This window comes from Armigeres subalbatus, chromosome 1, assembly GCF_024139115.2.
Source record: "Armigeres subalbatus isolate Guangzhou_Male chromosome 1, GZ_Asu_2, whole genome shotgun sequence".
Taxonomy (NCBI): domain Eukaryota; kingdom Metazoa; phylum Arthropoda; class Insecta; order Diptera; family Culicidae; genus Armigeres; species Armigeres subalbatus.
This window is the reverse complement of record NC_085139.1, coordinates 43,862,435-43,879,074: the sequence shown is the minus strand read 5'-3', so window position 1 is coordinate 43,879,074 and position 16,640 is coordinate 43,862,435. Positions and strand designations below refer to the sequence as shown.

Here is a 16,640-nt window from a genome sequence, read left to right as displayed (position 1 = left end):
TATTTACGGATCGTTTTTCATTTTTTTATGGATCGTTTTTGCACATTGAACGGTGCAAAGTGAGGGCTGCCCCTTTTAGTCGGCAGCACTTAGGGAACAACTCGGACACGCGTCGACGAATCTACATTCTGGTATGTACAGTACGTGCAGACGCGTAGTACATTGTAGAACGTTTTGCCTCGCCGAAATGATAGATGTCTCATCAAAATGTGGAAAATTTCGGTTTTTCCTACATTTCTTTCTATTATTTTGACACTTTTTGCCTAACCTACATAATTTTACGTCTAGTTTTGTTTAGGCTATCTCAAACATTATAAATATAAGTGAATACCCGAAAGTCTTCCCCTAGTAATAATTGACAAGTTTACTCTACCGATGCAAAACTAATCTCTTATTATTTTTCTCTTTTTCAGAGCGCTATTGCGAAAATGTAATAATGCGTTGCATCCAGATCTTTACGGTCACTATCGGGAGGCCAAATTCACTCAAACCAAACACCACTGGTGGTGGAAAGCGAACCGCGTGTTCGATCAGCTAGAAACTACCAAATACCACACGGGTAATGTATTTTTGCTTTTTATTTATTTTTATTTCGTTATCGTTGATTCTTCTCCCACTCCCACGAATAAGCAGGTCTGGTGGTCTTCCTAGAAGAGGACCACTACGTTGCGGAGGATTTCCTTCACATCCTGGAGCTGATGCAGCTCAAATCGAACGAGCTGTGTCCCAAATGTAACATCCTATCGTTGGGGACGTATCTCAAAACGTTCAACTACTATACCTACAACAAGAAGGTAAGCATTGGGCATCCAACGGAGTAGCGACATGCACCGCTTCTGTCTTTCTCTCTTGATAGCACAAAACAAGACCCTGAGTTCTACGATGATAGGTCAAAGGGCAAAAGCGACCACATTTGTTTCTTCCCCGTTTTCCCAGTATCCTATAAGTTATTACAGTTATTTGATATTCAGACAGTTTACCGAAGAGTGAGATAGGCATAGGTTTAATGTAAAATTGATAGCAAAATAGAAAATAGCGTTCCGTCTGATCTGTTTGGTTCAATTGAAAGACATTTTTAGTTAATTCATGTTCCCCTAACTTTGTTCATTAAAATATAAAAGTCAATTTCAATTGCGATTCGTGAACGTTTCAACAATCTAAAGAATATTTTAGTAAATGAATATAGATCACTTTGCGGGAAGTTCACTTTCCCTAGGTTCAAATTGTCATACAATTTGAATAGCAATCACAACCAAACGTTCATTTTTTTTTTCATTCCAATTGGAAATATTTCTTACAAGAATATTTTGAAGTATGGACGAGTATCGATCGACCATGAACTAAACGGTTTTGATTAGTTTGATGTTACAGATCTGAAGACGACTATTTTATTTGAAGAAAACTCACAAGTATCTTTCTAGTCTTCCAACCATGCTTGTTGACTTTTCTTCAATGAATCACACACTTTAAGCGTGCTTACCACGGCACCCTAGAAGGTTCGATTTCTCAAAATTAAGCACCTTTATCGAAAACAATACTTGGTAGGCATAGTAGCGGACACCTTCCTACACAATTGGTACCAAATAGTTTTTCATGAAAAGTTCCTACTTTTGAGAAATCCCGTCTTAGATGCCTTCTGTCATACAAATTGTTGGTCGTTAACTCATGCTGGCTATTTTACGTTACGTTATTATACGTTAGCGCCTGGATGCTGATAGCGGCGGGTAGGAAACCAGCCACTGCTAATAATTCATTCGTCGCAGTGCTCCTCGAACTTTTTATGGAGACGCATGGTTTAACACATGAACATTTTACATTTTTGATTATGCTTGTTGTATCTTTAAACTTGAAGCAATAGATTCAAATGGTTGCGAACAAATTGAACAAATAGGTAACTGGTAGTTTATCTGACAGTTTAATTCTCGCGCTTAGTTTCATAGGGGCGTAACTGTATTGATCGATTTCTTTTAATCAATTTTATATTTTGTTAATTACTCTATTGTTTCAAAAAGTGATGAACTTTGTCAAACTTCAAAATCACTCTAATAAAGAAAAAAAAAATGTTTCAAAAGCTACAACCGTGATTATAGATTCTAGTGCAAGATACAATCGTCCTTTATCACACCAAATTATTAAATCATCGACAAACTAGCGCAATTCGGTACAATAATAAAAAGAAAACATCGACGAAGAGAAATCGAATCGATCAGTTACGCCCCTATGAAACTAAGCGCGAGAATTTCCCAATCCAGTTGAAATCCAAGTTGGTTGATCAGCAAAGTTGAATTTTTCTTACAATCTGTGCATTAAAGTAAACTGTTAATGGGGCGCTATATTTATATGAAAACCTGCCAGCTCATCAATTCCGAAGTATGGTTTAACGCACTGATCAGAAAAGCAGTAATCCTATGTATGGAATAATCTGTCTAGCAAATATAATCCTTTATCATTTCTTTCATTTTCCATGAGCAGCAGCATTATCAATCACTCACCATATAATTTCCTTCTGCACAATCTACTATTTCGTATATTCTGATTACGCTATCATCAATAACTCCAAGTCACAGCTAAGTGCTTTTCACACCACTTACATCTTAGTCATAAATAATAAAATGACTTCCATATTTACTCAAACATCTTTGTTTTTCACCTGTTCCGTCTCGTTTCATTCGACCAACATCATCAAAACAAAACTAATATTACCACTCATCATTGACTAAATTTATCACTCATCAATCATTCATCAAACCAATCTGTGCGTGCTCAACCGCAACGCTTGCTGTTTTCCAAAACTGGCCATCCGACGTGCCAATGAGCAGCGTGCCGCCACAAACAGCTACCATGGCAACGCGTTCGGTTACCTGCAGAGAAATGCTTTACTCAAATCAGATGGCGCTTCACAGGAGCTCGCTTCGTTTCATTTCAATCGACGGAATCAAAACCACCACCAACAACAATGGCTGTACCCATTTGTGGACGTTAACTCATTACTTCTTGGTGCAAATGTTAAGGAAGCGGATTTACATTTCGCCAATCGTATCCACAATCGTTACATATCAGATTCCCAGAGTCAACAAAAGTCTCCACCCTTCTTCCAAACTCCCGAAATGTCCCAATCTGTATCGAACCATATACCCGCCTACATTGTTCCCCCAATTGCTCACGAGCCCCATAGTAATCAAAATCGTCTGTTACCCGCCCATTCGATTCCGTATCCGGCGTTTATCCGGACCGCTGAACATCTTGATCATCCACAGCAACAAAAGCAACTGCAGCAACAGCAGCAACAACTGCAACAGCAAATACAGCGCCAGCAGCAAGCCACTAGTAGTGGTGGCGGCGGTGGACAGTCCACCACCGAAAAGTACGCATCCCAGTCCCAGTGGGGCTACCAAGTGTTGCCAACACTCTACTCGATCTACCAGAAGGTACAGTGCGTTTCCACAAGTGTTCCCTTGCCGGCTTGCGCTAGATATTGCCACTTACTGCCACATACTCTACCTTCTTCCGGGGATGCTTTCCATATCAAATCGACAAAACATAAAAGATGCATGCGTTTGCCGTTGGTGTTTCAAAACTTTATGAGGAGTTTAGTGTTATATTAACGTTTTAATAGAACAAACTAAGTTGCATCAACATAAGGTAGGGACCACACTTGTCAGAAAAAGATCAAAATCATTTTTTCGAGACGTATTCCCCCTGAAAATGAAGTTTTTTGCTCCCAAAAGCTACTGTAAAAATATCAGCCAGATTCGTGAAGTCTGAGTGGGTACTCAACTACAAGCATGAAGTTTCTATGGGACAAATCGACTAAATATATGGGAAAATGCATACTTTCCATTCTTTTACCTCTAGGTGACGCTTATTAGTGACATTTACAATCATTACATAATTACGAAGAGGCTCCGTAAAACGCGGGTGATTTTGTTAAAAAATAAAAAGTTGACTTTTCGATCTTCCTCCACGACGGTCAAAATTAATAAGTACTGGTCCTATAGTTATCTAAATTTCTTCAGGTATGAAAATTATAGGGCATGTGATGACGTCACCGTGCAATGGAGTTCTGTAAAACCTCTTATTGCGCCCAAAGCGGGAGAGCATAAGTTTATTTATTTATTTATTTATCTTCATCTTCAGTGTTAACTGTACAGACTGGTTTAAAACTTATATGCTAACTTAAAATTTGCCTTAATCTAGTTTTGAATATCGTTCTGCTACAATTAAAATCGAATCAATCAATGTCGTTGAGGAGGTTGAAGCAACGTTCCAGCGGGTGGTTTTGCCCAAACATTGTGGAGTGTCGGACAGACTGGAAGAGCTGACGTTGGCGGGAGCGACGGGCTGGGACATGAAAGTTAACTTGCTGCAAGAGCTCAGGGCAGTCCACGTGGTTGTTTATAATGTCAAATGCAAAAACCCTCTGCAAATCTCCACGTCGTTGTCGAAGGGTTTCGAGTCGAATCAGTTGGCATCGCTCTTCGTAGTGCGGTAACCTGAAAGGATTATCCCACGGCAATCGCCTGAGGGCAAAACGAACAAAACTGCGTTGGACCCTTTCGATTCGCGTCATCTGGATTTCGTGATAGGGTGCCCACACCTGCACAGCATATTCGAGTATGCTTCACACGAGGCAGCAATACAAGCTTTTCAGGGTGTAAACGTCATCAAAATCAGCAGCGTTCCGGCGCATGAAGCCTAGTACGGCGAAAGCCTTGGCAGTAGTCGTTGCAATATGCTCATTAAAATTCAGCTTGCGGTCAAACGTAACTCCCAGGTCTATTATGGAGCTCACACTTTTCAGTTCGTTTCCGCATGCCGAGTAACGAAAGTTTATCTGCGTTCTGCATTTGGTAAAACTTATTGAATTGCATTTGAATCAAAGCGTAAAAAGAGGAAGCGATATTTGACATTTTGGGCGTGGAAAAAGGGTGCATTAGTTCGATTTTTGAGTGTGTTAAGCAAAGTATGTTAATTAAATAACATTATTTACATTTAATCTAAATCTAGGAGTGGATGTGTCTATTAGTCATTAAAAATCGTACCGATTTCCTGTCAAAATCGTACTGGTTACTGAATGGGTTAAAATGACAATCAATTACTTCGATCGGCGGTATCGCATTTTTAAAAGAGCAGCTTGTTGTTACCTTGACCGTGTTGCTCATAGGTTTGTTTTTTTGGGTAACATAAATTTATGCTAGACTGCAAATGATGTATGCATGATTTCCAAGGGTTATGCTAATTTAAAACACTCGGTTCGAAGCATTTTTAACCAACTTTTTTCCTCATTTCACTGTAAAACTAATTTAAATTAATGTAAAAACATTGTTAGGATAGATAATGGAAGAAGTGAACGCAAAACATTAATTTTTCATATACACATGATGCGTGACAAACGCTTGCAGCAATCAAAAAAATTTGCAAATTTACATCAGTTATGAATATCCAATATTTCCAAATATATCTGAATCTTTTTCTGCAATCATAGAAATAATCTATTTGATTTTTTTTTGCAAAAATATCCATTGCTGACAGATATGTCTGAATCTTGTTATGCATTTTTTAAATCCGTTTTGAAATTTACTGCAAAAAATCGTCACGCACCCTGTAATATTCGGCGAATTTTGCAAAAAAAAAAAACAATATAGCAATGGAAAGCAAAGGAAACACTGGCCACCACCTAGTCGAAGCAACCGACTGAGGAAACAGCAAGGCAGTCGGAAATCAATAGGGCACTGCACGGAAAGATCTCTTTCTCTTTCGTTCTTCATAAATTTTGACGTTTACTGGCCTTGTTGTTTTCTAATTTCTTTGCAGCGAAAAAGAGACAAAGCAGTCCTTGTCAGTTGTCAGGACTGCTTTGTCTCTTTCTCGCTGCAAAGAAATTAGAAAACAACAAGGCCAGTAAACGTCAAAATTTATGAGGAACGAAAGAGAAAGAGATGGTTCCGTGCAGTGCCCTATTGTCACATCCTATCCTAGCCTAGAACCTATGACAACAAGAACTACTTAGAATGCTAACTTATATCAATATAAGGTCTACATTAAACCTCTGAAACCAATTCAAATAAGCCTCGTACAAATGTTTGACGCTTTTTTTACGCTCCTATACGGCGTAAAAAGAGTGAGCATTATTTCAAATTTGAAGCGTAGAAATTCAAAGGTGCGGCCCAATCGGCTTGTACGCAAAGGTGACGTAGGACTACGCAGCTTCATGTAATGGATTTTATACGTAGTTGCAGAACAAACTTTATGCTTGTTTGCATCGCGAAACCAATTTCTATATGTTTGTATTGAATACACATTTTCTATGAAAAAGACTGAAACATCAAGTGAAATTTTCTCAAAATATTTAGTCTTTGGGTTTGTTGACGTTTGTGATTGAAAATGCGCATTATTGAAAATAAATCATTTTAGCAAACACCAGAACATCTGAAATATAATCTGATTTTGAGTGGGTTCACTGCATTAAAAATGAATTAAGAATACCAGAAATTTTAAAATTATGGTTTCCTTGCTAATTAATATTTTACTTTTTGCGCCTTCCCCGAGTTTGTCGTGGCGATCCTGATAACTAGGTCATATTATTTTTTATAATGCGCTTTTCCAAACATTAATAACAGCCAAATGACTAAATCTTGTAAAAAAAACTACACTTCCTACTCATAAATGGCTGCAAAAACTATCGCAGCAAAACAAATTTCTATCGCTACCATCGCTGACGGCCATCACCACTATCTACGCTATCATTGTTATTGAATTTTGTGTCGATTTAAAAAAAATCACCTTAAATCAACTCTCTTCATTTAAATATGGTGGTCCTGGCAAGAAACGATTTACGCTTTTTGATGCGCTTTCACAACCACTAACACACGCAAAAAAAAGCGTTCATGAATTCGTGAACTAACGAGTTCACGGTGTATTTTTTCGAGAACAACAGTCACGGATTCGGGAACATAGTCACGTTTTCTGGAACGTTCTGGAAAACGTGACTGGTGTTCCCGAATCAATGAATTAAATCACGGTGTATTTTCGCAGGTTCACGAATTCGGGAACGTTTTTTTTTTGCGTGCAATAACCAAACGATTTTTCGAATCTTGCGAAAAAATTTCACTATCTATTACTGAATGGCTACAGACATCACGACATCACGACGGTCATTTGGACCGGTATCATAATAGCTAATAATTTTCGCTGCTAAGAAAATCACAAAAACTTTCCGTTTTAAAAAAAAATGTTGAGGCAAATCGATTTTTTTTCTTAGAACATTTTTGGGATTTTTTGAACATTTTTAGATTTTTTTTTTCAGTTAATGAAGATTTTTTTCATCGAATTTTAACACCGGGCGTTACGCAAACGTTTTTGTAGCCAAGAATATCCCCCTATGCAAAATTTGAGCTAAATCGGACATGATTTAGGGGTGCTCAAAATTAATCAAAACTTTTATTTTTTTGTTTTTTGATGCCAAAGTACTCAAAATGCATGAAACTTTAAGAATTCGAAGAAAAAATCGACTGTTTTGGGACTTCGAAAAAAATTCTAATGGCGAAAACAATTTTTCATCGATTCTAAAAACCGGATGTTACGCAAACATTTCCCTAAAATATGCCCCTATGCAAAATGTGAGTTCCATCGGACATGCTCAAAATCTTGATATCAAAATTTTGATTTTTTTTTTGTAACTTGATCTTTACACGTTGTGTTTTGAGTTCATGCGGTACCGCGTAATAATAACCGCGTAAAAATAAACCTCAGTGTAATAAACATTGCTTAGCAATCTGATAATTTTCTCCGTAAATCTGATCTCAAATATTTTCAAAGTTACAAAAAAATCAAAATTTTATAGCAAGATTTTGAACATCGCTAAATCATGTCCGATGGAGCCCAATTTTTCAATGGGGCATATTTTAGGGATTAGATAATGTTTGCGTAAAGACTGGTTTTTAAATTCGATAAAAAATAGTTTACGCCATAAGAAATTGTTTCGAAATCCCAAAACAGTCGATTTTTTTCAAAAAAAAAATATTTCTCAAAGTTTCATGCATTTTGAGTCCTTTGGCATCAAACAACAACAAAATTATTTTCCTCTCGTGAGAAAAAATAAATAAAGTTTTGATTAATTTTGAACACCCCTAAATTATGTCCGATTAAGCTCAAATTTTGCATAGGAGGATATTTTTGGCTGCAAAAATGTTTGCGTATCGTCCGGTGTTAAAATCAGCTGAAAAAATGTTCATCATCTGAGTCCCAGGTCCCCAAAATGTTTTAAGAGAAAAAATCGATATTATTCTAAAATATTTTTTTTAAATAGCATCAGATCTCGACGTTTCATGCATTTTGAAGTCATTTGGCATCAAAAACAAAAATTCGATTTTCGACTTTTCCTTTGGTCTCCCCTTGGAAAAATTTTCACGGGTAAAAATTTTAAAACTTTGATGAATTTTAGGCACCCCTAAATCATGTCCGATTGAGCTCAAATTTTGCATGGGGTGCATGAAATTTGTGGGCAATGTCGTTTTTGGAAATTCGATGACAACTTTTTCCCCATACATTCCATTGGCACCCTATTGGCCAGTAGCAGCACTCAATGATATTTTCCTACTAGTTGGCTGCTGTTTAGCTACTTATTGTTAAGACGCATGATTGAATGCCAATCGATCATTATCTGGGCGAAAAATGAAACGTGCTAACGAAAGAATAGATCAGTAAGTTGATCCTTTTTAGGACAACTTATATGTATATGCAGAAGATATTTAAATTGAGAGGAATTTTACAATGAATTCCTTCGGAAACTTCTAAAGCAATTTTTTCGTATTTTGAAGCCTTCTCACAAATTCACTCGGATTTTTTTCAGGGAAACCTTAGCTCCGTAAAGAATTCTTCCGGATATTCAAAAATTACTTTACTGCCCATGATTTCATAGTTGACGTATCAACCATTGCACTTTCGCATGTATTAGAGATGATTTAGGGAAAAATATCGTAAATCTGAAATATTCTACCCCGTAGACACTTCAATGAGGCTTGTAACATGCCACATATCGATATTACAGTGGTTGAATTACCGTAGTCGCGTGATAAGTCGAATTCGGTGAAATTTGGAATGGTTGTTACGTCAACTATGAGATCATGGGAAGTTTAGTAATATCTTCAGAAACTCAATCAGAAATTAATTTAGAAATATTTTTTTTAATTTATAGGGAAACCACTACCTCGAAAACTCAATTGCTTCGTAAATACATCCAGTAGTTTTTATTTTAATTTCCACCTGGACAATTTTGGATGAAATTCTAGAAATATCTGAACGAATTACAAAGGGAAGAAATTACAAGAAGATACAAAACATTCTCCTGGATTTTTTCTAGAACTTTCTCCAGAAACTCCATTATGAATTTATTTCGATATCCCTTATGAAATACCTTTAGAATACTTTCCAGATAATTCTATTTCTATTCTGATGCTCCTTCAGGAATCCTTTGGGGAATTTTTCAGAACTCTATTTAAAGTTGTCATTCTTCAATGAATTTCCGGTAGAACTCATACAGGAATCGCGATAAGAATTCCCTATTCCTTAATTTTATATGGAATTTTTAGATTTTCAGAGGATTTCCCATAGGAATTTCTGAATATTTCTGATTTCTGAATTTTTGGAAATTTTTCGAAACTCCTGGAAGAGCTCCCGAAAGTATTTCTGGAGGATGTTACAAATGAGTTTTCGAAAGATTTTCCGAAAGAGAACCCGAACAGATTTTCGAAAAATATCCCTAAAGGAATTTCTGAGAGAATTGCTAAAGGAATATGGGACGATTCAAATATGATGTCCACTACTTTTTGAGATTTCTAGACCCCCCCTCTCCCCTCTGTCACGCTTTTTTGTATACCTAGTATATGCAGTGTCACAAAATCTTAGACCCCCTCCCCCCCTAAAACCTGTGACATCATTGTTGAACGACCCCTATCCGTAGAAGTTTCTAAAAGAATACCTTAAGCAACTTCCAGGTGAATTCCTGACGAGATTTTTTATGAAATTTGCCGTGGAATGTCGAATGGAATTTCCAAAGACATGCCTAAATTTATCCAGGGATAACTTTTGGAATTACGTCAGGATTTTCTCCACAAATTCTTTCAAAAATTCATCTAAGAACCCTCTCGGTAGTTTCCCCGGGATTTATAAAAACTGAAAAAAAATAATTGGGTAGAACAATTTGCACCTAAATTTGAGAATTTAAGGGAGATTAATCAATTTGGTGGGATGCGTGTCTCATCGTGCCCCAGTTTAATTACACCAGTGTAAATGAGTAAGGTGTGGATTATTATGGAGGAAAATAAAACTAGTAAAATAAAACTAAGGAAAAAATAACTCAGACGAATTTAATGTGTTCAATGTTTCATGTTCATGATTCCGTAAATAAATATGTTTAAGCAATGATGTATATATAATTACGTGTTAAATTAGCTGTCGGACAATGTGTTATGAATTGTGCAATCAAGAATCCAGATTGCTGAGTTTGCTTGAGCAAAGAAAAAAATCAATGTTATGGCAGCGTCCTCCAATTATCTTTCTTTATGTTGGAGAGGGTCTGGTAACCCAACATAATGGTCCTTCGAGCCGAATTATTGGGATACTATGCGATTCGAAGGACTAAATGTTGGGTAGCCGGCTTACCTCCTTCGATTTCAATCAGTGGAACCTTCCTTGGCTGACTTCCAAATGGTTGGGGGTGAATCTTAAATTGCACATAGATTGGACACACGGCTGTTTAAACTTAGCTCCAGGATCAGAAAACATAAGTGTTCTTTAAGAATTTGAATGGAATGTTCGACTTCACTGGATAAATTAGGAACAAGGTTATTTGAAAAGGTTTTAGAATACATATTGAGACATGGCCCCATGAATTATCTGGGTTTTCCACAATAAAAAAAAATTAAACAGAGAATTTGGATCAACTAATAAAATAAGATTGCTTATCACACAATTATAGACACGAGCTTAACTTTTTTGTTATTATATTTGTTTTGAGTGCTTTTTTGGCAGCTTACTGTGAGTTCAAAAATTAATGTTGTTTTGTTCTCCAAACTTTGGTGAAAAATAAATGCAAATTCATCCGAAGATTATATCATTCAGTAGCAAATTTAGTCAAGATTAAGATATCTAACTCACAATAAGTAATTGCGATAACAGGAAATTATATTTTATTCATTTCTTGAAAATGGTGAAACTGATCAATGTTACCCAGATTACGGTACGTAATGAATGTATCATCATTTTTTACTCCGAGTAAAGATTTCTCAAAATAATAAACCGGCCACATTGACAGGATAGACACTTCTTATATGCCTAACAGTGAATATTTTTTTGCAAAAATAACATTTTTTCAGGTCGGATTCAATGAAAGAGATTAAGTATTTGAGATAATCAAGTCAGATTGATTTGAATCCGTTTTCGATATTTATTTGATTTGCTTCATTCGGATTATTTATTTGATTTGTTTCATAAAAACAATTGATATTAATTGAGGAACGCATAGAAACATGTACAAAAAAAATCTACTCAGAGAAGCAAGAACGTAAAAATTAAAAAGGATTCCAAAAATGTCTTCAATGGAAGTTAGATAGCAAATGTAAACAAGTAGTGAGATGTGTACTAAACGAACACTTATTCACATTTATGTGTGCGCATGTGCAAACTATCAAATTGATTACCATATAATTCTCATGCTATAGATCGTGGTAATAGAATGATCAATTGAAGCATAATTCACATCTTGATTCTAGTTGAGTATAGAAATCCGTGCATTGATGCTTTGGTAATCACATTTTTTATCAGATCTCTCATCGCTAGAACGGACATCAATTCCGTAGCACAAATAGCATTTATTGTGAAAAAATATCAGCAATAAACGCATTCATTTTGACTCCGTCCCGCTACTTCACAATCTTTGTATGAAGCCTCAAAAAATGTTGTATGGGTCGTCACACTTCTCATAACCCCGTTTCCTTCCACATGTTTGGTACGTAATTCATAGATGTACCCTAAGTGCCAGTATCACGCTTTTCTCTTTCCAGTCTCAGTTGCCTAACCCTGAAAACAGTTGTCATTAAGAAGAATGAATTCAAATCAACAAAAATAAAAATATCCAAGGCCAACTTGATGAGTTCCAATCTGATTGACTGTCAAATTAAGGTCACTCCTCACGGAATACATGTTTCAAAGTGCTCGCATTTTCGGGGGCACACCACTCGATACGGGAGCAACGCACAACTGTCATTTTTATTATTTCACGCATGCTGCGACGCAGCAAAGCTAAATCATTAAAAATGACAGTTTAGCGCCGCCTCCGTATCACGTGGTGTGCCCCCGAAAACGCGAGCACTTTGAAACTTGGATTCCGTGAGGAGTGACCTTAAAAGGAATGCTCGCCAAAGAAGTCAATAATCAATATCGATAATCCTGAAATCTATGTAAATTCCAAAACTCACGTAAAAAGCGCAAGTCGCTTTTTCGAAATCATTACTCATAGATTTTACTTACGTAAATAAACCTCTTGGCATCCGAGTAAAAAAAAAACTTGTAAACATTCATTTTTTTAAGATCTTTCACACGCTATGTATATGCACATCGAGTTTTTATAACATTGTAGTTAAAGTTTATTTAGAGTGGTCAATACCCGGAAAATAGGAAATCAACTTTGATTGTCCTATAAAATTCCACAATCCGTGTAAAATGCATAAAAAGCGACCTCAGCGTATAATCAACTGTATAAATTACTAGGAATTTAGCTCCACTGATGATCACTCTCACAAATATATTCCACGCGTTTCTTTTGTGACACATTTTATGTCGAATGAAAAAATGTCATGGTAGCTCATAACATTTTACTCTACAATACATTGTTGTTTTGTGTTTCATGACGGTCATACCTGGAGACCTTTATTGGAGACCATGTTGCACGGCTGTAAAGCGAGACTATGCTAGGTGGGTTTGATTCCCGGTACGGCCTTGAAAATATTCTCGCATTTAATTGGCAAAAAAAGTATCATTGTAAAGCTTGTAAAAGTTGACAAAAGCTTGTAAAAGTTGACAAAAGCTTGTAAAAGTTGACCGCTGCTATCATTCCAAACACCACCGTATATAACTTGCCATATGAAATTATTAATGATTGAGTCCTGGAACATAGATTTGTGCCTGCAATTTATCAACAGAAACTTCGTCCAACAGTAATAAATAGCTTTCTCTACAGTTAATAACACTTCAACGAAGTTCTGATTGATCAACGGTCAATAATTTTGTCGATTTGATATAGGACTCCCACAGTGTCTCCATTTATTGCTATCTAAACAAAATTCCTTTCCATGGTGGATTGAAATATGATCAGTCATTTCTTCAAAGTCACATTAATACCTATCATCAAGTTGAACTTGTGCAATATGCATTTCAACTTATTTCAAAGATTAATTGATTAATTAAAGTGACTTTGAAAATTTGATTTCACACATTTCCTACCAGCATATAAGAGTTATGGAATACAGCTTTTTCGGTTGATTGACTACGTTTTTATGGCTGCCAATGATGCTACCGTATTGTTGTCAAGTTAGCTTGTTCGGCAAACTTTCCAAACTGATTCGAATTTCGGTAGCTACGTACCTAAGCTTATGCCAATTATTGACATACGCAACACCGTCGTAACACCGAACTCATTTCAGTTTTGACTTCCGCTCTACATGTACCCCAAAAAGAGTTATGGTTCTGGAATGCGTATATTTTATAAATTGGTGATCGATGTCTATAAGTGTAATATTTTCGTATCTTTGTTTGCGTAACATTTGCAGCTTGATTTTGTTGAAACTCATTTTATCAAACATTAACTATTCATAAAACTTCGATTGATTGATGTTCGGTTCTTTTTTCATGTAAATCGCAACTGATTTATGTTTCTGTAGAATGCACCATGGATCAAAACAGAATTCATTCGTATTCCTGTTTGCAGCATGTAGATTAGAGTATTTTGCATTTTCCCTACATACATATGAACGTGCTTGAAAGTCAATTCCCTGTGAATCCTAGCCTGCATTTAACCGTCAACAAATCGCTGATTTCCATATATTTTAAAGCTTCGCTCCCTATGAGTTTGAGTTTCCCAAACAGTGCCAATGAATTATTCATGATTTCTCAAAACTCTTGAGTTCCGTTCCTCCAGTCTGGTTCAGATCCCAGTCTGTGTGTGCGTGTGTACTGCATCCAACCCCAAAAGTTATGAACAATCGAGTGTCGTTTTATTTCTGTTCCCGGTAGAATATTGTATTCTAGTGTGATGGAACCTCACTTCTCCTCCATCTAACGAATAACCGTACATCATTAATGCCAACAAAAACCGCAACCAACATTTACACAGTTCTAATAACTTTTCCTTCCAAAAACGACACGCCATGTACAACAGGTGGAAGTGACGCCATGGATCAGCAGTAAGCACAACATGGGTATGGCGTTCAACCGGTCCACGTGGCACGAGATAACGCGGTGTGCGCGGCATTTCTGCGAGTACGACGACTACAACTGGGACTGGTCGCTGCAGCACGTGTCACAGCAGTGCTTGAAGCAGAAGCTACACGTGATGGTCGTGAAAGGCCCCCGGGTCTTCCACATCGGTGAATGGTAAGTTTGGGCGCTGTTTGAAGCGAATCAAAGTATGACAGAGTTCTGCATAGCCGTGAACTGAGAAATCTGTGATAGTTATATCATGACAAAAATTTAATATGTTGACATTCGGTAACATATACTTACTCTCAGCTCACTACTAAAATTTTCTTGGGATGACGGCGAAGAAATTTAATTTCTCCGAAAATAATTTCAATAGAATGGCAGGATAATGAAAAAAAAAACATCAATGTACCTACATTAAAGGTTTTAAATGCTCAACTCGTCCTGACAAATTTTATTTCTGTGCTGCTCTTTATCAATGATAAAAGTCATGGTATTTGTTCGGGGCTGGATACACCTCCATTTCTCCCCATAACTGAACTGACAACACATTGCGAAAGACTCGACAGTGCCTTTGTATGAAATTTACATTTCCAGGTTAATTCGATTGTCACCCTTGGTTCTTCGTTATGGGGATGAGTAGAAATTGGTAAATTCATCTGATGTAGAATAACATTCATAAACAGATGACTGTGAAAGAAAACAGGAAAATGTGACCGACAGTAACCACGCAAAAAACGAACTTTGATGTATATATTTTTTTTAATCAATAAATAAACAAGGCTTCAGTATTTTAATAACTGTTTTTTTTTTTTGATTATGTGATTCAGCAAAACAATTTGTTGGAAAGCACTAATGTTGGAAAGCATATGCCAAATTTTGTATTCGAAGAAGCAGTAAACAACAATTTTTGCCGACTTTTCAGAAACTCGAACACACACAACATCCCCACAGGAAGACGCTGCAAAAAAGGCAATTTTCCAGAAATGTGGAAGATCCAGAAGCTGGTGTTGCTGCTTAAGTCAGGAATGACACCCGGCAATCCGGCCACATACAAGCTTATATGCCTGTTAGACACGCTAGGGAAGCTCCTGGAAAGAATCATCCTCAATAAGCTAACGAAATGTACAGAGGGAGAACGCGGATTGCCGAATAGCAGATTGGATCCCGTAAATCAGTATCGACGATGGATGCAATTCGAACAGTGCTCGAGAGTGTTGAGAAGGCGCCCAAGCAGAAGAGACGAGGAGATCGTTACAGCGCATTGGTCACGATAGACGTAAAGAACGCGTTTAATAGCGCCAATTTTGAAGTCATCGCGGCAATGCTGCACTGAATGCGGGTCCCCTACTATCTGTCCAATATCCTGATGTACGACAAGAACGAAGGACAGGAAGCTCCATACTTGATCCAACTCTTTGGAACGGGATGTATGACGTGTTGACTTTGGAGCTACCCAGGAAAGTGAAAATCGTGGGTTTTGCGCACGACGTATCACTAGCGGTGATGGGCGAGACATTTGAAGAAGTGGAGATGTTGGTGATGGAGACGATAAGCATGATAGAGCGCTGGATGAAAGGAGTCAGCTCACCATAAAATGGAGGTGCTTTTAGTCAGCAATTGCAAAGCGATCCAGCGGATGGATATCGTCGTCGGAGGACCTGCTATTGCTTTAAAGTGATCACTGAAGCACCTGGGAGTGATGACCAACGATCGGCTAAATTTAAACAGCCACGTTGACTACGCCTGTGAAAAGCCGGCGAAGGCAATGAACGCAATAGCGATCAAACATAGGCGGACCAAGAAGCAGCACGAAACGTCTGCTAGCTTTTATCTCGTCATCGATACTGCGGTATGGGGTTCCTGCTTGGGGCAATGCACTGCAAACCAAGCGGAACCGGAAAATAAACTGAAAAGTGTGTTCCGGCTGATGACCATCCGAGTCGCGAGTGCATATAGAACCATATCGTCGGAGGCAGTATGCGTTATTGCTGGAATGCTACCAATCTGCATTACCCTGGAGGAAGACATCGAGTGTTATTGGCGAAGAGACATCAGAAACGTAAGGAAAGAGGTGAGAATCCGTTCAATGGCGAGATGGCAACAATAGTGGGACAGTACGAAGAAAGGGAGGTGGATGAACGGAAAGCATGGTGAAGTAAACT

The 16,640-nt window shown here is 37.4% G+C and overlaps 1 protein-coding gene across 6 annotated transcripts in view; it reads left to right on the top strand.

Annotated features, from left to right (window-relative positions):
* Positions 1-16,640, top strand: part of LOC134224939 (alpha-1,6-mannosyl-glycoprotein 2-beta-N-acetylglucosaminyltransferase) — a 306,618-nt gene that overhangs the window by 277,772 nt on the left and 12,206 nt on the right. For 5 of the 6 annotated variants that reach the window (XM_062704620.1, XM_062704630.1, XM_062704601.1 and 2 more), the window contains exons 9-12: positions 414-559; positions 634-794; positions 3,258-3,428; positions 14,435-14,649. In XM_062704620.1, the coding sequence (XP_062560604.1) occupies positions 414-559; positions 634-794; positions 3,258-3,428; positions 14,435-14,649 (693 nt within the window). The remainder of the gene's footprint in view (positions 1-413; positions 560-633; positions 795-3,257; positions 3,429-14,434; positions 14,650-16,640) is intronic. The other variant, XM_062704640.1, reaches the window with a different exon arrangement.